The sequence below is a fragment of the Oncorhynchus kisutch genome, linkage group LG20 (assembly GCF_002021735.2).
Source record: "Oncorhynchus kisutch isolate 150728-3 linkage group LG20, Okis_V2, whole genome shotgun sequence".
Taxonomy (NCBI): Eukaryota; Metazoa; Chordata; class Actinopteri; order Salmoniformes; family Salmonidae; genus Oncorhynchus; species Oncorhynchus kisutch.
The window spans coordinates 22,414,629-22,440,068 of NC_034193.2; the positions used below are offsets into that span (position 1 = coordinate 22,414,629).

At 44.0% G+C, this 25,440-nt stretch overlaps 2 protein-coding genes across 2 annotated transcripts in view; one reads left to right on the plus strand and one right to left on the minus strand.

Annotated features, from left to right (window-relative positions):
* The window catches only part of ift140 (intraflagellar transport 140 homolog (Chlamydomonas)), a 51,208-nt gene that overhangs the window by 15,017 nt on the left and 10,751 nt on the right, over nucleotides 1–25,440 (plus strand). Inside the window, exons 17-18 of the mRNA XM_020453719.2 lie at nucleotides 418–549; nucleotides 2,126–2,370. Coding sequence (XP_020309308.1) covers nucleotides 418–549; nucleotides 2,126–2,370 — 377 coding nt within the window. The remainder of the gene's footprint in view (nucleotides 1–417; nucleotides 550–2,125; nucleotides 2,371–25,440) is intronic.
* On the minus strand, nucleotides 13,054–25,218 carry tmem204 (transmembrane protein 204). The gene is made up of 3 exons (XM_020453721.2): nucleotides 23,912–25,218; nucleotides 23,004–23,159; nucleotides 13,054–15,525 (listed from the first exon to the last, which is right to left on the minus strand). Exons 1-3 carry the CDS (start codon nucleotides 24,204–24,206, stop codon nucleotides 15,281–15,283), a joined length of 696 nt encoding a protein of 231 aa, XP_020309310.1. The 5' UTR covers nucleotides 24,207–25,218; the 3' UTR covers nucleotides 13,054–15,280.

Here is a 25,440-nt window from a genome sequence, read left to right on the forward strand (position 1 = left end):
TCTCGCACTATCCCTTTAAGAACAGAGTGGCAAGTTACAGCATATATTCTAGCAAACAGAGCGAGCCGTGGCACGAATGAGATCCACAAGTGCACAGCCACCGCTTGCTCCTCATCATCTCAGTAGAGTGCAGTGGCACGCATCAGTTCTATTTAAGATGGTGTCAACATAATTCAATTGTCATGCATTTTAGAATCGAATGTCCTTTTAAAAAGTCACCAGAAGTGACCTTCTAACAATCATTCTACAAAACCTCCTGAGACCCCCCTTTCCCACCTCTGCTGAAAAGAATCCTAGGGGAAACGCTGAATACATATCAATTGTGGATGTGTTCGGTATGTACTGTATATGGTGTGTTCCGAGTCCTCTGTGCTATGAACTATGTAACATATAGCATGTATTTGCTGTCTCCTGCAGGTGGATGTGCTCGTGGTGACGTTTTTCTGCACTCAGGAACATGGGCTCCTCCTGCAGGACTCCTACCCCAAACCAGCCGGCCTGCAGGCCCTACTGGCCCTGGACGTTCCCTACTATTACTTCACCTGTAAGGTAGGGACAATGACCAATGTACAGTACATTACCTGCAGAGTATTGAATGGTATCCCTTTACTTAAGGTGAGGCCATTATTTACTGTATGGCTACTCTTTTGTTTACTGATTTTCTAATTTACCAGGGACGTACTGTTCATATGATTTATTATGTTATCATGATTTTTAGTAGGCCTACAGATGTAAGATCTTAATTTGAGACAGTTTGCTACAGCAGGAAAAAAATCCTATAGCAACAGGAAATCTGAATTATTATGTGGATTATAATTCATGGACATTTTTTGTAGGAGTTGATACATTTTACATTACTGCAAATCAAGTCTGAAATTCTAAAGTGGAAATTGCACATTTTAGAAGCCTTTTTAAACCTGCTGTGCAGGCATTTTCTCATCAACAAAAGAGTGATCAAATTAAGATCCTACATCTGTAAATCACTTGTAAGGTAGGGTTGCTCTCTTGCTTCTCTTCCCCATCTTATCCCTCAGAGGTTATGCTCATAAAACTCAGTTAGTCTTTCTTTTCATTTTGCATAATCTTTGCTTGGGCTCTTCTTCCCTCTCTTTCTTGAGTGTATGTGAATTTGTCATATTTCATGTGCATATGCATGTCTGTTTGTGCTTGGCTTCCATTCACACCAGCTGTTGTTTCGGAGGGGTGGTATCTCTTTACCAGAAGTAAGTATCTACTGCCCCTTCAGTTAGTCAGTGCTGCAAATTTCCTCTGCTTTTCCATAGTCCTACCCTCTTTTCCTAGGCTTATGGCATTGTAAAACCTCCATTGTGTCATAATAATTAACAGGACAATGTAATCTAGACCATCCATAGTGAAATAATTTTTTACATAGGAAGAATGCACGACAGTATACAGATGCATAAGCCAGAATTGTAGGGTCCATGTTTTGTAGCTTGTGGCATAGAATGACATATAACATTGGATCGGATATCTGTGGCTTACTCCACTGGTTGGATACGATCAATGTCTTCTTAGATGTCTATTTCCACTGTTTTTGATTCCTTTCTTGTCTGTGTCTCCCTACTAGCCCTAGATCTCATATCTGAGGATGTGTCCTTTCATTGAGCCTACTCTTCTATGATGAAGGACTGGGTGTTGCTACAATAGTGTGTGTGCGCGTGTGTCCGTGCGTGTCATTTTCCCTTCCTAATCAAGGAGCCAAATTCTTTCATCTTACCTGTGTGTAATCGAGTCGGCTGCCAGTATTGAAAGTTATCACGCTATAATAGAAAAAGGCTTCAAGAGCCAGATTCTATCTCTGGAGAAAAGAAAGAGTTTCCTGAAAAAAAATCATGAAAAAAAACAACTTTATCTTACCCCACTCCAACCATTATGTTGAATTTTTTGCTCTAAAGTGTTCATCAGTACAAACCACATGGTTTAGTTATACATTAGTATTGTTTGTGTGGGGAATTTTCATATTCGGGTGTGAAGTGTTTGAAACAGAGATGAGATTGGACAATCAATGCATTAAAGAACTAGACCCCATGGAAGCACAACACAAAATCTATATAGTCACATTGTATTGAAATAGCTCATTCTTGGTTATCTCATCAACACCCAGCCAGGTGAGAGGGATCCAGAGACGGAGGAGGCCCAAGCTCCAGACCCCACCCAATCTCCATCCCTGGCCCAGGCCTCAGCCCCGGCTGCCCAGTCCCCCCACATGGTGTCCAGACGAGCCCTCCGGGACTTTCAGGGCCTGGAGAACTGTGAAAAGGCCACCCGCGATGCCATGCTCAACTTTAGCTTCTATCTGACCATCGGAAACATGGACGAGGCCTTCAAGTCCATCAAGCTTATCAAGAGGTAAGAGAATTTGGATAGGCCTAGTTTTAACACTCGCTGACTGATAACTCATCAAGAAGTAAGAGAACTTGGATAGGCCTAGTTTTAACACTCGCTGACTGATAACTCATCAAGAAGTAAGAGAACTTGGATAGGCCTAGTTTTAACACTCGCTGACTGATAACTCATCAAGAAGTTAAAAGCAAGATAAGTTTACTGTGCTCCGTCTGTGCAGAGAATACATTATTTAACAGCTGACAGCTTTCTTCAGTTATATGTATCACACCGACTCCAGTAGTGCGGTGTGTGTGACGTCTGTGTGATTGTATCGGAGTGTGTCTGCACATATGTGTACGCCTTAGCTATCCCCCAACGCCTTTGCTTCGCCCAATCAGTGGGCAGTGGGGTAGACGTGCAGAATGGCCATGCCTGCAGCCGTGCACCATCCATTTGCCACCGCTTCCTATCATCACTTCCTGGTTCCTGCCCACACCAGGGCACCATTAACAGCCAGTAATTGCTAAGCACGTCCCAGTTCAAAGGCTTCAGGAAAGGCTATGGGGATGGTATTGTTGGTATGGCCTTGATTCCTCTCAGGCCCTCTGTCTGAAGGTTTGCAATGGGAGACTTCATTGTGACAGGTTCTTTAGACCAACACAAATCTTTCAACTGTAGAGGCCACACATGGATAGAAAGATCATGATCACTCCCTGACCTCAGGATTAAGATGTTTTATGTGGGCTGGTTGTATAACTATAACAAAACAGCTTTGGCATTGAACTGAGAGGAGCACTTATTTTGCTCACAATTAGAGCAATTAGAGCAATGGCCTTATCTGTAAAGCAGGGGTTCTTAAACGTTTTCAGCTCCAGACCTACCATCTCACCTCTCACATGCCCAGGGCCCAGTTTATGAAACCCCACTGTAAAGGAAATATTCTTGAGTAATGCTGTTAGAGTGGGAAAACAGACACAATTATTGCGTTGATATGACCAGCAGAGCAAATCCATTGGAAATGAGAGCTGGCTAGCGTACGTGTAGTCTAAGCAGAGGGGTTTGACGGAGACAGGAGTGTGTTTAAAGCAAGGATGCTGTGATATGATCCGACAAACCGTTTTCTGCTTATAGTAGCATAGTATGAAGGGGATTTTCAATCACAGGACATGATTTAGGATGTTTTGTGTGTGTGTGTGTGTATTGTACTGTACTGTACGTTATGGTGAGGGGATGTGCTTCTCTAAACACACTGTGACACACAAATCCCTTGTCCTTGTTTGGTTCTAAAAGAGCGCCCTTTCCAGTCATTCAGCCAACCAGAGAAATAGGTCAGAGAGGGGATGTGTGTGTGACAAAGGGTGCCACCTCAAAGTAGCCTGGACGTCATCTATAGACTAATACGTGACTTTGACACTCCAATCCTAAATTCTCCAGAAGTACTGCTTTGAGCACGTACAAACATGCAAATATGTCTGAAAATACAAAAGGGGATAATAGCCTATCCTAGCTAGCCGGATATGACACTATGTTTAATAGGTTGATGACAACTTTAGGTTGTTTCGCAGTGACAGTTATGTTTTACTGCCAATTCCTTCTTCAAAGCAGTCACTATAGCCAGTGTGTTCGATCTCCGCTTATCCCCACCAACAGGACGATGCCCTTCTTGTCCTGTGTGTGACCAATAACATGCGCTTCTCTTCCGTCTATCTGCTGGGGCTCATTGCCATGGAAATGGCCTTATGAACTGCCAAAACATGATTCAACGGAGAGACCCGACCCGCGTACTGTACACGTGAACTCCCAGCAGAGCTTTACTGATAGGCCGACCTCTAAATATTAGATGTATGTGATTTGATACGACCAACTCTGGTCCTGGTCTAAATGCAAAGTGAGCCCTACTGCTGATGAAGTTGTTATAGCTAATGAGATCTGTTGTACAAGTCTTGCTCTAAGGCAGATGGAAAGTTGATAAGACGAAACCGCAACCTGATATTTATAATCTAAAACTTTAACTAATATCTCTGAACATGTTGCCGCTCTCTTTGAGACACGCTAAAGGAGACATACTGACGCAGGATGTCGGATACAGTATGTCGGATACAGTGTGGAATGTCTCTGCTCAGTCCAGATCCCCCAGTGCAATTTCCTGTCATTCACGTTGTCCTTGACACCAGGTGACACGCTACAGGGCTATCGCTCCATGTGAGTACCAGCCTTCACTTACAAAATGTCCTTTGCCGTCGGCCATTTATTTACAGGGGTAACGCTTCGTCTTTGTCCATTTCCGAGTCAGACAAAGGAAGTCTCCAGAAGTACAGCTAGACTGATGTATTAATGCAATGGCCAACAGTACAGTGATTGTTGTAGTGAAGTCCCTTCTGGCGAGTTTTCTACTGTATACTCTATAACCTTCTCTATGAGAGAAAAGTACACTATTCTAACACTATTTAATAGGTCACACAATATGTCTTGGTATTTTGACAGTGCTTATCGGTGCTATCTATAGTTGTAGGCTATTTCTTAGTGACTCCTCCAAAGCATTTTACCCTACCTTTTATAAGTTGAATTTAGGGGCAACTGTCTCAGTATGTAGAAATGTCGCTAGATTACAGCAAACACGTTGTTATAGATCAGGAGGAACACTGCATAACAGGCTCGTCATTTTGCTTTCACAATGGAATTTGTTCATCAATAAGCCTTGATTAATTTGTCAGCTGTTTTATATAACCCAGTAACTTTTAAGTATTTTCTAACCATACTCCTCCCTCATAGAATTTAGTCAAAGTATATGTTTGAAGAAAAGATGCAAGAACCACCGCAAACAGGTACAGGCGGCTTGTAGGCTTTTAGTTAAACAAAGTATTTATTTATTTGCGAACAACCAATGTCAAAGGAATATTGTGGCACTTCCTCTTCTCATCACTTCATTTCTCTTCTCTTCAATTCTCTGCTCTTCTCTTCTTCACCTACTCAAAGTCATCCTCTATGTTCTTCTGAGCAAGAACATCCCCTGAAGCAGCTGGATTTCTTCTTGATCTTCTTCTTCTCTTTGGTTGCCTCCTCCAAGATCACCTCCTTCTCCTCCTTGGTCTCCTCCTCCAAGACCACCTGAACCTTCTCATGCTCCAGGCTGGCATAGTGCTCCTGGTATCCCTGGATGAGCCGCTGCGCCTCTTCCTTGGGCCGCAGCTCCTCTGTCTTGTCAACGACGGTCGTCAGTGAGCCAGTGCATTGGTTCAACCTTAGCCAGGAGAATGTTCTCCAGCTTGGGCAGGTTGTCTTGGTTCTCGCGGACCCACTCCTCTGCCCTCTGAACAGCCCTCTCCTCCCTCAGCAACTCAGTGTGGAGCTGACATCACTTCATCTTCAGCTCGGCCTTTTCCTGAGAGAACAGGAAAACAGAGCAATAGAATGAGACCGATGATCCTTTTAAAGACGTATTGCTGTAACTATATTAGTACATTAAGAAGACGCATCAGAATCACACTTCGGTCATATCCAACAAGTATCATGTGTTCTCACCTGGGCGCAGATCCTCAGGTGCATGTTGTACAGAATCATGACAAAAGGGGTCGTCCATTCCAGGGCCAGCCGTAGAAGCAGCTTCTGGGTCAGCAAAGGCTGGTGGTCTTCTGCGAGTCATGCAGGGTTTGACTTTGGCAGGGGCAGCCACAGTGTCCACAGCCAGGGCAGTGAAGCCAGGGGGTGGGCGGCAAGGTGTGGCAAGGGCAGCAGTCATTTTACATGTTTTCACTGACAGCTTTTGCTTTGACAGCTGACTGGTTGACATCATAGGTTGAACTAAAACAAACCAATCGAACCAAAACAAATCAGAATTTAATTCCTTGACCAACATGCTCTGTCGTCATTGATAGTTGGCAATGTTAGGCAACATGGGATTTTGATAAAAAGCTAGTGTTAGCAGACTTAAGTTAGGGTCTGCTGACGTACATTGAAAAATAGAATCTCCCTACTGTCACAGCTAACACCAACTTCAATTAAACTCTAAATTATATTTTTTTCGTTTTTTTGCATGTGTTTTTCACTTGTGTAAAATATGAAATATTGTTACCACAAAACATTAAAAAATATATATATATTCAGTTGAAGTCAGAAGTTTACATACACCTTTGGCCAAATAAATTTAAACTCAGTTTTCACAATTCCTGAAATTTAACCCGAGTAACAATTCCCTGTCTTAAGCCAGTTAGGATCACCACTGTATTTTAAGAATGTGAAATGTCAGAATAATAATAGAGAGAGTGATTTATTTCTGCTTTTATTTCTTTCATCACATTCCCAGTGGTTCAGAAGTTCACATACACTCAATTAGTATTTGGTAGCATTGCCTTGAAATTGTTTAACTTGGATCAAATGTTTTGGGTAGCCTTCCACAAGCTTCGCACAATAAGTTGGGTGAATTTTGGCCCATTCCTCCTGTCAGAGCTGGTGTAACTGAGTCAGGTTTGTAGGCCTCCTTGCTCGCACACGCTTTTTCAGTTCTGCCCACAAATCTTCTATAGGATTGAGGTCAGGGCTTTGTGATGCCCACTCCAATACCTTGACTTTGTTGTTCTTAGAACTTCTTATGGCTTGAATCCCGCTAACGGGATCGATATGACAACAGCCAGTGAAAGTGCAGGGCACCAAATTCAAAAGAACAGAAATCTCATAATTAAAATTCCTCAAACATAGAAGTATTTTACACAATTTTAAAGATAAACTTGTTGTTAATCCCACCACAGTGGCCGATTTCAAGAAGGCTTTACGTCGAAAGCACATCAAACGATTATGTTAGGTCTGCACCTACTGACAGAAAAACACAGCCATTTTTCCAGCCAAAGAGAGGAGTCACATAAAGCAGAAATAGAGAGAAAATGAATCACTAAAATTTGATGACCTTCATCAGATGTCACTTATAGGACTTCATGTTACACAATACATGTATGTTTTGTTCTATAAAGTTCATATTTATATACAAAAATCTGAGTACAGCGCTCAGACAACAAATCAAGCCATACAGATATCCGCCATGTTGTGGAGTCAACAGAAGTCAGAAATAACATTATAAATATTCACTTACCTTTGATGATCTTCATCAGAATGCACTCCCAGAACCCCAGTTCCACAATAAATGTTTGATTTGTTCGATAAAGTCCATAATTTATCCAAATACCTCCTTTTTGTTCACGCGTTTAGCCCTGTAATCCAAATGCTCAATGCGCGATTGCTTAGTTCAGATGAAAAGTCAAAAAAGTTATTACAGTTCGTAGAAACATGTCAAACGATGTATAGAATCAATCTTTAGGATGTTTTTATCATAAATCTTCAATAATGTTCCAACCGGAGAATTCCTTTGTCTTCAGAAATGCAATGGAACTCAAGCTAACTCTCACGTGAACGCGCATGACCAGCTCATGCCACTCTGCCAGACCTCTGACTCAATCCCCTCTCATTCCCCCCTCCTTCACAGTAAAAGCATCAAACAATGTTCTAAAGACGGTTGACATCTAGTGGAAGCCTTAGGAAGTGCAATTTGACCCCATAGACACTGTATATTTGATAGGCAAAGAGTTGAAAAACTACAAACCACAGATTTCACACTTCCTGGTTGGATTCTTTTCTCGGGTTTTTGCCTGCCATATGAGTTCTGTTATACTCACAGACATCATTCAAACAGTTTTAGAAACGTCAGAGTGTTTTCTATCCAAATCTACTAATAATATGCATATATTAGCAACTGGGCCTGAGTAGCATGCAGTTTACTCTGGGCACCTTATTCATCCAAGCTACTCAATACTGCCTCCCCAGCCATAACAAGTTAAGCCATTTTGCCACAACTTTGGAAGTATGCTTTGGGTTATTGTTCATTTGGAAGACCCATTTGCGACCAAGCTTCAACTTCCTGACTGATGTCTTGAGATGCTGCTTCAAAATATCCACAACATTTTCCTCCCTTATGGTGCCATCTATTTTGTGAAGTGCACCAGTCCCTCCTGCAGCAAAGCACCCCCACAACATGATGCTGCCACCCCCGTGCTTCACGGTTTGGATGGTGTTCTTCCGCTTGCAAGCATCCCCCTTTTTCCTCCAAACATAACGATGGTCATTAAAAAGTTATAAAAAGTTATATTTTGTTTCATCAGACCAGAGGACATTTCTCCAAAAAGTACGACCTTTGTCCCCATGTGCAGTTGTAAACCGTAGTCTGGCTTTTTTTATGGCGAGTTTAGAGCAGTGGCTTCTTCCTTGCTGAGCGGCCTTTCAGTTTATGTCGATATGGGACTCGTTTTACTGTGGATATAGATACTTTTGTACCTGTTTTCCTCCAGCATCTTCACAAGGTCCTTTGCTGTTCTGGGATTTATTTGCACTTTTGGCACCAAAGTACGTTCATCTCTAGGAGACAGAACGCGTCTCCTTCCTGAGCGGTATGACGGCTGCGTGGTCCCATGCTGTTTATACTTGCGTGCTATTGTTTGTACAGATGAACATAGTACCTTCAGGCATTTGGAAATTGCTCCCAAGAATGAACCAGAATTTTTTTATGAGTGACTGATTTCTTTTGATTTTCCTGTGATGTCAAGCAAAGAGGCACTGAAATTGAAGTTAGGCCTTGAAATACATCCACAGGTACACCTCCAATTGACTCAGATGATGTCAATAGCCTATCAGAAGCTTCTAAAGCCATGACATAATTTTATGGAATTTTCCAAGCTGTTTAAAGGCACAGTCAACTTTGTGTAAACTTCTAGAATTCTGATACAGTGAATTATAAGTGAAACAATCTGTCTGTAAACAATTGTTGGAAATATTACTTGTGTCATGCACAAAGTAGATGTCCTAACTGACTTGCCAAAACCATAGTTTGTTAACAAGAAATTTGTGGAGTGGTTGAAAAATTAGTTTTAATGACTCCAACTTAAGTGTATGTAAAATTCCAACTTCAACTGTATATACACTAATGTTCAAAAGTTTGGGGCCACTTAGAAATGTCTTTGTTTTTGAAAGAAAAGCACTTTTTTTTGTCCATTTAAAATAACATCAAATTGATCCGAAATACAGTGTAGTGTAGATTAACACTGTTAATGTTGTAAATGACTATTGTAGCTGGAAATGGCAGATATTTTTTATATTTAAAAAACATTTTTTAAATATTTTTTAATTTGACCCCTTTTTCTCCCCAATTTCGTGGTATCCAATTGTTTTTAGTAACTACTATCTTGTCTCATCGCTACAACTCCCGTATGGGCTCGGGAGAGACGAAGGTTGAAAGTCATGCGTCCTCCGATACACAACCCAACCAAGCCTCACTGCTTCTTAACACAGCGCGCATCCAACCCGGAAGCCAGCCGCACCAATGTGTCGGAGGAAACACCGTGCACCTGGCTACCTTGGTTAGCGTGCACTGCGCCCGGCCCGCCACAGGAGTCGCTGGTGCGCGATGAGACAAGGACATCCCTACCGGCCAAGCCCTCCCTAACCCAGACGACGCTGTGACCTCCCGGTTGCGGCCGGTTACGACAGAGCCTGGGCGCGAACCCAGAGTCTCTGATGGCACAGCTGGCGCTGCAGTACAGCGCCCTTAACCACTGCGCCACCCGGGAGGCCCCGGAAATGGCAGATTTTCTAGGCATACATAGGTGTACAGAGGCCCATTATTATCAACCAACACTCCTGTGTTCCAATGGCACATTGTGTTAGCTAATCAAAGTTTATCATTTTAAAAGGCTAATTGATCATTAGAAAGCTGTTTGCAATTATGTTAGCACAGCTGAAAACTTAGGGTGATTAAAGAAGCAATAAAACTGGCCTTTAGACTAGTTGAGTATCTGGAGCATCAGCATTTGTGGGTTTGATTACAGGCTCAAAATGGCCAGAAACAGGACAAATACATTAGTGTCTAATTTGAGAAACCGACACCGCACAAGTCCTCAACTGGCAGCTTCATTAAATAGTACCTGCAAAACACCGGTCTCAACGTCAACAGTGAAGAGGCGACTCTGGGATTTTGGCCTTCTAGGCAGAGTTCTTCTGTCCAGTGTCTGTGTTCTTTTAGCCATCTTAATATTTTATTTTTATTGACCAGTCTGAGATATGGCATTTGCTTTGCAACTCTGCCTAGAAGGCCAACATCCTGGAGTCGCCTCTCACTGTTGACGTTGAGACTGGTGTTTTGCGGGTCCTATTTAATGAAGCTGCCAGTTGAGGACATGTTTGGAGTCTGTTTCTCAAACTAGGCACTGTAATGTACTTGTCCTCTTGCTCAGTTATGCACCGGGGCCTCCCACGCCTCTTTATTTCCTGGTTATAGCTAGTTTGCGCTGTTCTGTGAAGGGAGTAGTACACAGCGTTATTATATAGATATAGATATTCAGTTTCTTGGCAATTTCTCGCAGGGGATAGCCTTAATTTCTCAGAACAAGAATAGACTGACGAGTCTGATGGAGTGGCCATCACAAAGCCCTGACCTCAATCCTATAGAAGATTTGTGGGCATAACTGAAAAAGCGTGTGCGAGCAAGCAGGCCTACAAACCTGACTCAGTTTCACCAGCTCTGTCTGTCAGGAGGAATGGGCCAAAATTCACCCCACTTATTGTGAGAAGCTTGTGGAAGGCTACCCGTAACGTTTGACCCAAGTTAAACAATGCTACCCAAGTTAAACAATGCTTAAGGCAATGCTACCGAATACTAATTGAGTGTATGTAAACTTCTGACCCACTGGGAATGTGATGAAAGAAATAAAAGCGGAAATAAATCATTCTCTAAAATATTATTCTGACATTTCATATTCTTAAAGTAAATGTGAAATGGGAATTTTTACTTGGATTAAATGTCAGGAATTGTGGAGACTGAGGTGGAGGTGGAGACTGAGGTGTATGTATACTTCCGACTTCAACTATATATATAAATATATATATATATATATATTACAACTGAATATCTTGTGTATGTATGTATGTATGTATGTATGTATGTATGTATGTATGTATGTATGTATGTATATATATATATATATACACTGCTCAAAAAACTTAGACTTAGACACTTAGACAACACAATGTAACTCCAAGTCAATCACACTTCTGTGAAATCAAACTGTCCACTTAGGAAGCAACACTGATTGACAATAAATTTCACATGCTGTTGTGCAAATGGAATAGACAACAGGTGGAAATTATAGGCAATTAGCAAGACACCCCCAATAAAGGAGTGGTTCTGCAGGTGGGGACCACAGACCACTTCTCAGTTCCTATGCTTCCTGGCTGATGTTTTGTTCACTTTTGAATGCTGGCGGTGCTTTCACTCTAGTGGTAGCATGAGACGGAGTCTACAATCCACACAAGTGGCTCAGGTAGTGCAGCTCATCCAGGATGGAACATCAATGCGAGCTGTGGCAAGAAGGTTTGCTGTGTCTGTCAGCGTAGTGTCCAGAGCATGGAGGCGCTACCAGGAGACAGGCCAGTACATTAGGAGACGTGGAGGAGGCCGTAGGAGGGCAACAACCCAACAGCAGGACCGCTACCTCCACCTTTGTGCAAGGAGGAGCAGGAGGAGCACTGCCAGAGCCCTGCAAAATGACCTCCAGCAGGCTTAAATGTGCATGTGTCTGCTCAAACGGTCAGAAACAGACTCCATGAGGGTGGTATGAGGGCCCGACGTCCACAGGTGGGGGTTGTGCTTACAGCCCAACACCGTGCGTCCTGTTTGGCATTTGCCAGAGAACACCAAGATTGGCAAATTCGCTCTTCACAGATGAAAGCAGATTCACACTGAGCACATGTGACAGACCTGACAGTCTGTAGACGCCGTGGAGAACGTTCTGCTGCCTTCAACATCCTCCAGCATGACCGGTTTGGCGGTGGGTCAGTCATGGTGTGGGGTGGCATTTCTTTGGGGGGCCGCACTTCTTTGGGAGCCCTCCATGTGCTCGCCAGAGGTAGCCTGACTGCCATTAGGTACCGAGAGGAGATCCTCAGACCCCTTGTGAGACCATATGCTGGTGTGGTTGGCCCCGGGTTCCTCCTAATGCAAGACAATGCTAGACCTCATGTGGCTGGTGTGTCAGCAGTTCCTGCAAGAGGAAGGCATTGATGCTTATGGACTGGCCATCCTGTTCCCCAGACCTGAATCCAATTGAGCACATCTGGGACATCATGTCTCGCTCCATCCACCAACGCCACATTGCACTACAGACTGTCCAGGAGTTGGCGGATGCTTTAGTCCAGGTCTGGGAGGGGAGATCCCTCAGGAGACCATCCGCCACCTCATCAGGAGCATGCTCAGGCGTTGTAGGGAGGTCATACAGGCACGTGGAGGCCACACACACTACTGAGCCTCATTTTGACTATTACATCAAAGTTGGATCAGCCTGTAGTGTGGTTTTCCACTTTAATTTTGAGTGTGACTCCAAATCCAGACCTCCATGGGTTGATACATTTGATTTCCATTGATAATTTGAGTGATTTTGTTGTCAGCACATTCAACTATGTAAAGAAAAAAGTATTTAATAAGAATATTTCATTCATTCAGATCTAGGATGTGTTATTTTAGTGTTCCCTTTATTTTTTTGAGCAGTATATATATATATATAATTTTTATTTGTGGTAACACAATATTTGTATATATACTGTTTTCTATACTGTATATAAGAGTCTTAGACATCACACACAATAGAACAGTATTTTAAAAGACAATACCACACATTATTGTAACATTTGTATTATTTATTATTATTTTCATGCACACTCACTGTTTCGGCTTGAAAGTGACAACTCCACGAACAGCTGATTTCCTTTCAGCAGTATGATATAATAGCAATATAATAGCAATATTTTAATACACCTGTATAAAATTAATTTAAGTACATGTACCAGAAGCGAGCAGATTATTGAATGTTTATGGTGTTTACTTTATGTCTGTTGGGCAAATCTGAAATCATCAATGTCCTGAGGTCTGAAGATCTGAAAATAGTCTTCTTTTAATACAATTTGCCATTAAACACCCTTTGGTGGTTTGGATAGAATGAATTAATGTGCAATTTTGTGCATACGTACACTGCACTTGACAACATTGAGTTCTCAAGATAAAGGTAGACCTAAATCTCTTTTTTAATATTAAGAATAATATAAACAATATGCAGGAAGTATATGTTATTACATACTGTAAGTGCACTAAGAACAAAACATGTCAAGATCCAGCTTGATCTTTTCCTAAACAGGGTGTTTTCATGGAGTTTTGCTGAGGAAATTCCAGGTCAAACAAGCCTTCAAGCACACTTTGGAGTAATTGGCTTACTACAACATGTCTACTAAAATGACAAATTCACTACAGCTCAGTGTTTCCCCTAGGAGTTTTTTCAGCAGTGGTGGTAGAGTTAGCTGTTTTTAGGATTTTTTAAATTTTGAATATAATTGTTTTAAGTGGTGGCCATGGTTTAGCAGCGGCGGTGCACTGCATATAGGAGAAACACTGCAGTTTATGGTTTTAAAACTGACTTACATACACTATATACAAAAGTATGTGGACACCCCTTCAAATGAGTGGATTTGGTTATTTCAGTCACACCCGTTGCTGACAATTTTATAAAATCAAGCACACAATCATGCAATAGACAGACATTGGCAGTAGAATGGCCTTGCTGAAGAGCTCAGTGACTTTCAACGTGGCACCGTCATAGGATGCCACCTTTCCAACAAGTTAGTTCGTCAAATGTCTGCCCTGCTAGAGCTGCCCCGGTCAACTGTAAATTCTGTTATTGTGAAGTGGAAACATCTATGAGCAACAATGGCTCAGCTGTGAAGTGGTAGGCCACACATGCTCACAGAACGGGACCCCCGAGTGCTGAAGGACATAGTGAGTAAAAACTGTCTGTCCTCAGTTGCAACACTCACTACCGAGTTCCAAACTGCCTCTGGAAGCCACGTCAGCACGATAACTGTTTTTCTCGGGAGCTTAATGAAATGGGTTTCCATGGCCGAGCAGCCACACACAAGCCTAAGATCAACATGCTCAATGCCAAGCGTCGGCTGGAGTGGTGTAAAGCTCGCCGCCATTGGACTGGAGGGAATAATGATCTGGGGCTGTTTTTCATGGTTCGGGCTAGGCCCCTTAGTTCCAGTGAAGGGAAATGTTAACACTACAGCATACAATGACATTCTAGACAATTTTCTGCTTCCAATTCTCTGCTTCCAACTTTATTCAACAGTTTGGGGAATGCCCTTTCCTGTTTCAGCATGTCATTGCCCATTGTGCACAAAGCAAGGTCCATACAGTAATGGTTTGTCGAGATCGTTGTGGAAGAACTTGACTGGCCTGCACAGAGCCCTGACCTCAACCCCATCGAACACATTTGGGATGATTTGGAATGCCAATTGCGAGCCAGGCCTAATCGCCAGGCCAACATCAGTGCCCAACCTCACTAATGCTCTTGTGGCAGAATGGAAGCAAGTCCCCGCAGCAATGTTCCAACATCTAGTGGGAAGCCTTCCCAGAAGAGTGGAGCCTGTAATAGCAGCAAAAGAGGGATCAACTCAATATTAATGCCCATGATTTTTGAATGAAATGTTCAACGAGTCGGTGTCCACATACTTTTGGCCATGTTGTGTATCATTCATATTTTTTTTTTGATTTAGAGATGTGTTAGCTGGATGTTTTATGGAGACACTATCCTTGCATCAAGGAGCGTTACTCAGTCCAGGGACATTTTTTAGTTCCACTGGTCGTTGTAAATGATGAAGCCATGAAGTTCAAAGATGTAGAACTGTACAACAGTGAAATCATGTTAGTCCAGCACAGGTAGAGCCACAACAAAACATGTGTCTTCTGTAGAGTAAATAATTGAGGCACCGGTTTGGGTGAAAATATGCAGAGACTGTCAGAGCATTGTCTATTCTTCACCCTGTTAGGTTCAAGAGTCAGGGCTCGGGGGGCTCAGCAGGGTGACTCCACATAGTCATTGTCGAGGCGTGGGTGGAAGTTCGACGCCAGCGAGCGGCTGATGACAATGACCCGGGGTGTGAGGCAGTCGTCGCGGCGATGCAGGATGTTCCAGATGAGCATGGCAGCGGCGAGCGTGGCCAATAAGCAGGCGGCGATGTCCACGTAGCACGAGTAGGACAGGTGTGTGTACGGGCCAATCCGGTAGAACGTCACCAAGCCGATCACCAGCACAAAACCTGGGGAGGGAGAGCGTTAGGGAAGGGTTAATTCAATGAGGCCTTAATCATTCAAACCAGAGAGAGCCAAATCTCTTGTGTATTTGGTCTCCATCTCAAACAATTGAATCAATTGAATTTATTTTAACGGTGCCGTTGATGGGAAGGGGATTTTAGAATATCATCATCTCACTGTTGCCAACTCTACTAAAATCCTCACGATTCATTCTAGTCAACATTTACAATATAGCAATCACAGGTAGAGGGGCAATAAAAATCTATTGGGGATAATCAGTTGCTGGCATGAATATAGGAAGCCTCATGACCCTTGGTCCCTATATTATTATATTGAGTATGACCATATAATAGTAGGAACATTTTATACAGGTAGATCATGCTGCATATTGGCCTGCTGTGCTTAGAAATTCACTGAGCCTTTAAGCCCAGAAGGGGCTCTGCTTGTGGTCTTTGAATTCTAAAGGTTTCCTATCTGGGAGGACTACTGAGATTTCAGCATCAAAGGACACATGCAAGGAAACCGTCCTTCTCAGAAAAGCTATCCAAATAAGTTTGAAAGCCGTTCTAATGTGTTACTGATGTAATGTTAAAACCTATTGCTGTAACTTGCGTCACCATGATCGGGGGAAGATTGCAAAAAATGAGAGGAGCCATTTATATCACCGTTCCATCAACAAACGTTAATCAAGATACAATCCGCATTAAGGGAAACAGCGCCACTGTTTGCCACCCCAAAGCCTTTGTTATTGTTTTGTTGGTGAAAACAAAGGAGAGGCGCATTGGGCAGCGCGGTAAAACAAATCAAATGCTGTGAATATTCTGCTGTCCTATCGTAATGTGCATTGATGTCAGAGGGGGAAAACTGTGTTTTTTGTTTTTTGCAACTTCTTTGTTGTTGTATTATCCAAAACGGATGTGGCACTTTCACCAGTTAAAGATTTCAGCTCTAAGGTTTGGATATTTATTGGTGAAAAAAACCAAGGTGGGGAATTTACCCCTGTTCCCCCAACCAACCCTGTCCCCCCCCCACAAAGTATGATGACAACATTTGATTTGTAACCAAAAATGAACCATCACCCACAATGGATTGATCACTAGCCTAGATCTCAATGAGAAACTCCATTTCCCAGACTTAAGTGATGACTGGAGCCAGTCAATAGTTCAACAATAACACTCGTTTGGGAGCATGTCCGATCAACAGTTGGTATAAATAAAGGCACCAAAAATACTTGCTGGAAAAGGGGATGTTGGTCCGTTAGGATATGAATCAGTCAGTTTCCTGTGGCTGGCCAGTGACGGTGCCAGACAAACGTTATTTAAATGTTGTGTGAGAGTTTGGCTGTGTATGGCTCTCTCTGTATGGGTGATTCCGATCCATAAGCCTGTCTTTGTTTATGGGAGTTTGACGCTAGGTAATTGTATATGCCTGTGTGTGATTTAATATGTGTGTGTTTGTTTATGTTTCTTATGTGTCTGCATTTGAGTATGTAACTTGCGTGCAAGTGATTGTCTGGCCATCTGTGTGTTTAACCTGCTTGACTCACATTATTTTTTTTAAATCCTAAAGCCTCTCTCCTCCCCAGTCCCCGGGCTCCAGGCTATGTGAGCTGTGTGAATGGCTTCTTTTTCTTTGGCACATTCTTATCTGTCGGGCTTCCTTCCCCTTTTTCCTCTTTCCATCCTTCCTTCCTTCCCTTCTCTCCACACCCCCCGCTTCAGGTTAGCATATGGGGATGTTTGACACAGTCAGCCTGTCAACAACCTTCCTGAAAGACACTGACTGAACCCATTCTTATCTCATTGCAATTAAACTAGGTCCTGGAAATTCACTGAGCTTACTGCTTCCTGCTTGTCTTTCCAATGAATCTATTATCATTCTTAAACTAGGACAACTAGTAGTCATGTCATACCTGAATGACTTAGCACTATTCAATGAATAGAGAATGATTGGTATGACCACCAGCCCACTAAATGCCCTCAGCTTAATCTGCGGTGCACTCAACTGTGCTGTGAAGTCACCCACAAGCCTAAGAGGTCCCAGTGTTCAAATTCCTTGACTTTTTAAGCCTATCGCTTTTGGCTTGCCTTTCTCTTCCTCCAGAAAGAAGCACATATTTCCCTTGGTATTGTTCTCTCTGGAGATAGCATTGCCCCGTTGTGTATGGGAGACACAATAGCCAAGGCCACAGTTTGGACGTGGTGCCAGCTGTGCCCCCCCCCCCCCCCCCCCCCCCCCTCAAATTCACATCTCAAACCCACGTGAATCTCTAACCCTTCACCTTTGATCCTCTGATCCTCACGCAGAGCTCTCTCCATTCCGTCGCACATTCCTGAGCCCGTCAATCTCAGGGGTTGAAAACAGGCCAGTGTTACACTCAGCCACAGCTCAGCCCTGCTGCTGAACCCAGTGTTGAGATATCGCTGGGTGGAATTGGATATTGTTATCCCACCGTCTGCATGTGATAGCTGAGTTTTTTGGCACATCCCGAAAACAGAGCATTCTTTCCCGAGAAAGACTGGCTGCTCGTAAATATAACTCCCATTCACAGCGGAGAGAGAGAGAGAGAGGCCCATTCACTGGCTCTCAGTGGGGGAGGAGAGGAACTGCTGAGCGGTGGAGGTCTACTTAACTGGCCCGAACTCAGGAAGTGAAGGCAATGGGGATGATGGGGAAATCACTAAGTCTGCTGGTGTTCAGTATATTATAAATCATGTCAAGATGTTTTTGTTTTTTTCAGTGGTGGAGATGAAGATTGTGAATTGTCTGACTGGGCTGTGGGACTGTGGATGTGCATTGATTATTCAAATGTAACTGTTAACTGACATTACCCGTGGATTATTGTGAATAACTAACGGGTAACAACCAATCAGCATCCAGGATCCAAACCATCTGTTTTATAATATACTATAGGCTAGTCTTGCCTTTTGAATCATTGTCAAGATCTGTTAAATCAGGTCTTGGCTCTGGCTGTTTGTATTTCCATATAGTCTCTTATTTCATGGTCAATATAGTAACAGCTAAATATAACAAGGCAATGAGAAGCCTTGGGAACACTGAAACCTAGGAACCATTGTTATCTCTACTGCCTTGGAAGTCCTCACCAAGTCATCTATATTCTGCTCACTCTTGATGTCCAAATATGGTCTCGTCTTCATAAAGTGGCATATGAGTACAAAGGATGATGCATTTTTTCCGGCAGTGGGTATTTTTATCTGGGGGAAGTAGGTGCTTCTGTATTTCTCTCACTCATTAGTCATGTCACTATTCTTATCAATGTCAACATGTGGGTTTATAATAGACAGGCTGTTGTTTTTTAAATTCTTAAAAACATTATTATTTTTTTTTACAGCTACTGACAACCTTCCTAAATATCCATCTATACCTAATTATTCTGCCGTTGTATAAACATCTCACACATGAGATGAGACAAGTCCTTGTGTGCCAAACAATAGTTTGGCTCAGCGTGTTCTTTTGGAAGGGGATGATTTGGGTGGGTCCCGCCTAAGACCTTCAGATAAAAGTCCCAGCGATGCGTGGCCGAAGAAGCTAGCATTTTTATCTCGTGTCGATAGAGGGGACCCCTTTATTTGCTCCTGTTCCTGTGCATTCTTTAAACTCAGGCATAAAAGCTAGGCCAAGCTTATCTGGTAGGCAGCTGTTCCCACCCTACGGCGATGTGTATAAAAGGACGTTTTTGTACCGAACAACCCAATACACGCGCGCGCACACACCCTCCCTTCCAGCACACACACACACTCTCAGTCCCTGTCGAACTGTCTTTTGCGCCCGCTCCCTTCTCTTTCCTCCACTGCTTGGGGTTTGCATAACAGGTAGTCGCAGGCATTTCCTTGTCCTGAGCAGGGATATCCTGGCGCCCGACAGTCGCTCCCTGGCTCGCTGCTGCTCCGGGCCCGGCCCACCAGACCGCACCGACCACCTGCTATATTTAGCCATCAGACCCTTGGATGCTGCCCCCGCTGTGCCACAATACTGACCGGGTCTGACATCCCTAAACAATAAGATGTGAGTCCGACACAACGTGACAACGTTGGGCACTTGGACAGGGCCATGCCCACACTGCCACACGACCCTCTGGGATGGAGCTGCCCCCCCCCCTCCTCTCCTTTCCATTGCTATTCCTGGTGGTCCTTCTTTTTAATTGACTTTTCAAGAAAATTACGTCTTGGAACGATAACAGTTGATCCTTTTGGGGTTTTTTTGGTTTGTTTAGTCTGTCTGGATTTGTTTGTTTTTTTGTCCTCTAGCCAAGCCTCAAAGCTCCATGGGTTTCTCTTATGTGTTGCACTGGGGAACGAGGGACTTTTGTTTCTTAGCAACACACTGTGACCATTTTTAGATCTGAGGAACGTTCAGAAAGTGATGAACACTATTGAACATTTCAAAGTTCAACTCAACTTGCTCGTTCACTTTAGATTCCCCTGTAGTCTCACTTTATATCTGGTAGTGCATTGGTGTCTTGCTTTGGGCAGTAGGTGTTTTATAGTGTGGTTCCCTAACTCAGGGGTTTTCAACCTACGGCTATGCAGGGGTCCGCCAGTTATTATTATACTTTTTCTGGGGGGGGGGGGGTTGTATAAAAAAAAAATATATATTTTATGAATATCGCTTGCTGCAACAGAATACCATCGTGGATACCATTTTTATGTCTCTGCGTCCATGCCAACATCTTGAACTATAGAAAACTCTTAGGCGGGCTGTGTAAGTAGTAATTTTCAGGATTGAAAAACAATTTCAGTGTCATCTTAAACGACCAAAACTAGATAGAAAGCATGCAGAAAAGATGTTAAACTATATCATTTGTATAATACCATCTTTGAGAACTTACAATCAAATAAAAGATAGACAGTCTGGGAGAATTGAACATTTAAAAAAAACGGGCATTCAGAGCACATACCCATTTGATTCTGTTATGTTTGAGCAGAGGGACACGGCATTAGCCATGGCAAAATGCACAGAATTGCAGGAAATAAGCTTTAAAACTGCAAAATTCTCTCAGCTCAGTGGAAAAATGTGTAGAATTGCAGAAAATGTGTTTTACAACCGCAACATTTTCTCCCTGCCGCCAAGATGCCTTTGTAGCTAATAGTCTTTACACTTCCTCTTTCCAATGAACTGTGAGGAGGTCAAAATAATGAAACTGTCTTCCAAATCTATTCATTTTAAAATGTTGATTACTTCTCCTTGCCATTATTATTCACCTGATGATAAGACAAGACGTGAATGATCTTTTTGCTAACATATGATGGGGTCCCTGGGTAAGAAAGGTTTGCCTCACTTATGTTTAGGTGTATGCTGATGTCTGCAGGTCTCAACAAGTGTTTCTCTCTGTAGTGTTTGATATTGGATCGTTCCATGTGAAAATTAAACCAAAATATCCATGTATGTTCTATTCCACAGAAAGATCCCTTGAACAAAGGATTTTTGACATCAAACTGTGTTTAGCATTTTTGTATTTTTATTTTCACATAGAATGACCGACTGTACTTGGCCGTCTGCAGTGTTCATGTCCAGGCTTGTTAGTTTAGTTTTTTTTTTCCTCTTTTGTAGGTGTTGGATAGGCTGCCACATATGGTTGCTTGAAAACTCAGCAAAAGAAAGGAACGTCCTCTCACTGTCAACTGCGTTTATTTTCAGCAAACTTAACATGTGTAAATATTTGTATGAACATAACAAGATTCAACAACTGAGACATAAACTGAACAAGTTCCACAGACATGTGACTAACAGAAATTGAATAATGTGTCCCTGAACAAAGGTGGGGTAAAAATCAAAAGTAACAGTCAGTATCTGGTGTGGCCACCAGCTGCATTAAGTACTGCAGTGCATCTCCTCCTCATGGACTGCACCAGATTTGGCAGTTCTTGCTGTGAGATGTTACCCCACTCTTCCACCAAGGCACCTGCAAGTTCCCAAACATTTCTGGGGGGAATGGCCCTAGCCCTCACCCTCCGATCCAACAGGTCCCAGACGTGCTCAATGGGATTGAGATCCGGGCTTTTCGCTGGCCATGGCAGAACACTGACATTCCTGTCTTGCAGGAAATCACGCACAGAACAAGCAGTATGGCAGGTGACATTGTCATGCTGGAGGGTCATGTCAGGATGAGCCTGCTGGAAGGGTACCACATGAAGGAGGAGGATTTCTTCCCTGTAACACACAGCGTTGAGATTGACAACAAGCTCAGTCTGATGATGCTGTGACACACCGCCCCAGACCATGGCGGACCCTCCACCTCCAAATTGATCCCGCTCCAGGTTACATGCATCGGTGTAACGCTCATTCCTTTGACGATAAACGCGAATCCGACCATTACCCCTGGTGAGACAAAACCGCGACTTGTCAGAGAAGAGCACAGAGTACTTTTTGCCAGCCCTGTCTGGTCCAGCGACGGTGGGTTTGTGTCCATAGGCGACGTTGTTGCCGGTGATGTCTGGTGAGGACCTGCCTTTACAACAGGCCTACAAGCCCTCAGTCCAGCCTCTCTCAGCCTATTGTGGACAGTCTGAGCACTGATGGGGGGATTGTGCATTCCTGGTGTAACTCGAGCAGTTGTTGTTGCCATCCTATACCTGTCCAGCAGGTGTTATGTTCGGATGCACCGATCCTGTGTAGGTGTTGTTACAAGTGGTCTGCCACTGCGAGGACGATCAGCTGTCCGTCCTGTCTCCCTGTAGCTCTGTGTTAGGCGTCTCACAGTACGGACATTGTAATTTATTGCCCTGGCCACATCTGCAGTCCTCATGCCTCCTTGCAGCATGTGTAAGGCACGTTCACGCAGATGAGCAGGGACCCTGGGCATCTTTCTTTTGGTGTTTTTCAGAGTCAGTAGAAAGGTCTCTTTAGTGTCCTAAGTTTTCATAACTGTGACCTTAATTGCCTACCATCTGTAAGCTGTTAGTGTCTTAACGACCGTCCCACAGGTGCATGTTCATTAATTCTTTATGGTTCATTGAACAAGCATGGGAAACAGTGTTTAAACCCTTTTACAATGAAGATCTGTGAAGTTATTTGGATTTTTTACGAATTGTCTATGAAAGACAGGGTCCTGAAAAGGGGACTTTTTTGTTTATTTGTGCACCATCTCAGAGCCACAGAAACACATTCTGTATATGCTAGTCTACCTTTTTTTGCAAGGGACTGGCAAGCTAGGGTCCTTTCTGCCTCCTTGAATGACCTCTTACATTACAACTAATACCTGACAACTGACAAAATCATATACGGCTAACCATCTACTAGACCGCAAACCATCATCCCAAGAAACAGTGGCGGTCTGTGAACCAGAGGTTGCAGACACTGGGGTAGGCTATATGTAGCTATAAACACTCTGCCCCATGATCTGCGGTTAGTGTATTAAAGCCACGTTCTTGGATTCGTTATTCTTCAAGAATCAATAAGTTTATATAAAACATTTGAGCAGATTCCCAGACTATAGCTCTAACTAGGTTGGTATGGTACTCACTGGCCAACTGGAACAGCGCGGCGATGGCCTCCTCCCACCACTGGGAGTCTTGGGTGACGAAGGGTAGCTCCATCAGGCCCAGCAGGAAGATGAGCTGCCCGGCCGTCAGTGCCACCGTAGCCATCAGGTTACACGCTCGCATCATATCAAACTGCACTGGGGGGGGGGCAGAGAGAGGGAGATACGTTTCTCGGATGATCTCTCTGGCCAAGACGTCAGTTTTACAGTATGTTTACGGACATATTGATACATTGTTATTGATGGATCCATGTGAGTTGTGCAAGTTTTTAGCTCAAACTATAGACCGAGACACTCCACCTGATTGACAAGTCACTGGGATGACCTGTTGATTTCAGATTGCTGTGTGTCATACTGTGATATCGAATGAAAGGCTGTTGTCATTACCTTGAAAAAGGAAAGGAACTCAGATGCAATATTTGAATAACCTAATAACCAACATTTGGTCATAACCTGACATAACCAGTCAATCAAGCCTTGATCGTAAGAATTCTGAACTGTCCCTTTTTTTAAATCGTTGTATGATATAAATCAGTCCAATACAGCCCTGGCAGCCGTCTGTTCTCACTGAATGAGATGGACCATTTCTGGTTTATTTGCATCACATTCCTCAACTGTCAACAACTTGGTTTAGCATCTTGCTGTGTCTGGTTTGGCGATACACATGATCGTTGTTGATCTCCATGCACAAAAGATTACATAACATTCAATTGCTTTATTGCATCGTCAACGATCTGCTGGTCTGGGCTTCATTCCCAGGGCACCTATCTTTTTTATATTGCAGTTTTCCTAGTTTCTGAACTAGGCCTATGTAAAAATATATATATATGTATATATAATAATAATCATAATGAGCAAACATTAAGAAACAGACACGTCATTCCACTTACATTTGACGGTGCTGCGGGACTCTTGGTAGCCTGCATACTCCGAGCCCCAGCCCAGGCCCTCACACGGCCTCTGAGACCCCTGACCTCTCCTATTGGACCCCCCAACACCGTGTTCATCCCGGCCTCTCTCTCCTCCAGTCATGACGGGACACATCCTCCACAGCCCCACGCTGCGCTTGCGTCCATCCTCCAGGGCCTGCAGCACCCAGCTGGGGGTGAAGGCCGCCACGTTGTTGAGGACCAGGGACAGCAGGGCCACCGCCACCGCTGCCGTCACCAGCCGCTGCACGGCCATGTGCCGCTGCCCGCCCACCACCGCCACCTCTCCCTCCCCCACCGCCCTCTCGTTGTCCCTCTGGTCCTCTCCTGCACTGCCCTGCCTCTCCTGGGCAGCAACACCAGCGGTGCTCGGTGGCCCCCGGCTCTCCTCCTCTTCTACTGCCAGTCAGCTAGCGGCTAATGCTAACCCCAGGCAGTAACACTGCTGAAGAAAAACAGGAACGTGTTAGCTCAGCATATTGTCGTGTTGTTAGCTCAGCTCATGTTGTTAGCTTCATCCTCATTGAGTTTTTTGGGGGTGGAGGTCAGTTGGTTCAGCTTTCCTCCTCGGAATGCACGGTGGGCAGGCGTGGGTTAATCTGACCGACGTCGAGGTCCATTCCACTGGCTTTGGTGACTGGCTGCAGCTTGGCTCTCGCTCTCGAACCTCACTCCACTATAGTCTCTTCAACCGCCTCTTTTCCACAGATTTTTATGACCCTTTTTCTCCCCTCGTCTGATTTCTATTTGCTGCCCTCCTCTCCGTTGGTTCTCTGCAGCTGTTACAAGATTTTCTCTTCTCTGTGTAGGCGTCTGCCTCCCCCGCTCCCCCAGTTTCTTTCTTTCTTCTGTGTTTTTTCCTTCTTCTTCAAACTCTCCACAGGGGTGGCGGGGGAGTGGAGACGCAGAGTAGAGCAGCAGAGCAGATCCTCTGGATCGTGTTGCTAAGGGCCAGTGGCTCACTGGCGGCTCACTGAGGCTTAACCAAGGAAGGGCTTTGTCGACTGGGAGAGACTTCTTCTGACCCTCACTCTCTCTATCTCTCTCGCTGTCTCTCTGTCTCTGTGTGTGTGTGTGTGTGGGAAGTGTTGGTTCAGGGTGGGAGATATTAGTCTGTGGCTGCAACAGGTTTGACCAGACAACTCCCTCCCTCACTCTGTTTGTGTGAGAATGTGCGCTCCTGAGGTCCACTCAGAGACGACGAATGGGAGTGTTTTCAGCCCTAAGAGCCTAAGGGGCGTTCTAGCTGCTGCAGCTCCTCTTCTCTCTCTCTGTGTGTGTGACAATGACAAACACACTGGCCCCCACTGTCCAACCAGCAACAGGATGGGTTTCCTGAGAGGAAAAAGGTCGGAGGGGGGCAAAAGGCAGACTCTGTCCTCATCTCTCTCTCTCTCTCCTCTCTCTCTCTCTCGCTCTCTCTCTCCTCCTCTCTCTCTGTCTCTCTGTGTCTCTCTCTCTGTCTCTCTGTGTCTCTCTCTGTGTCTCTC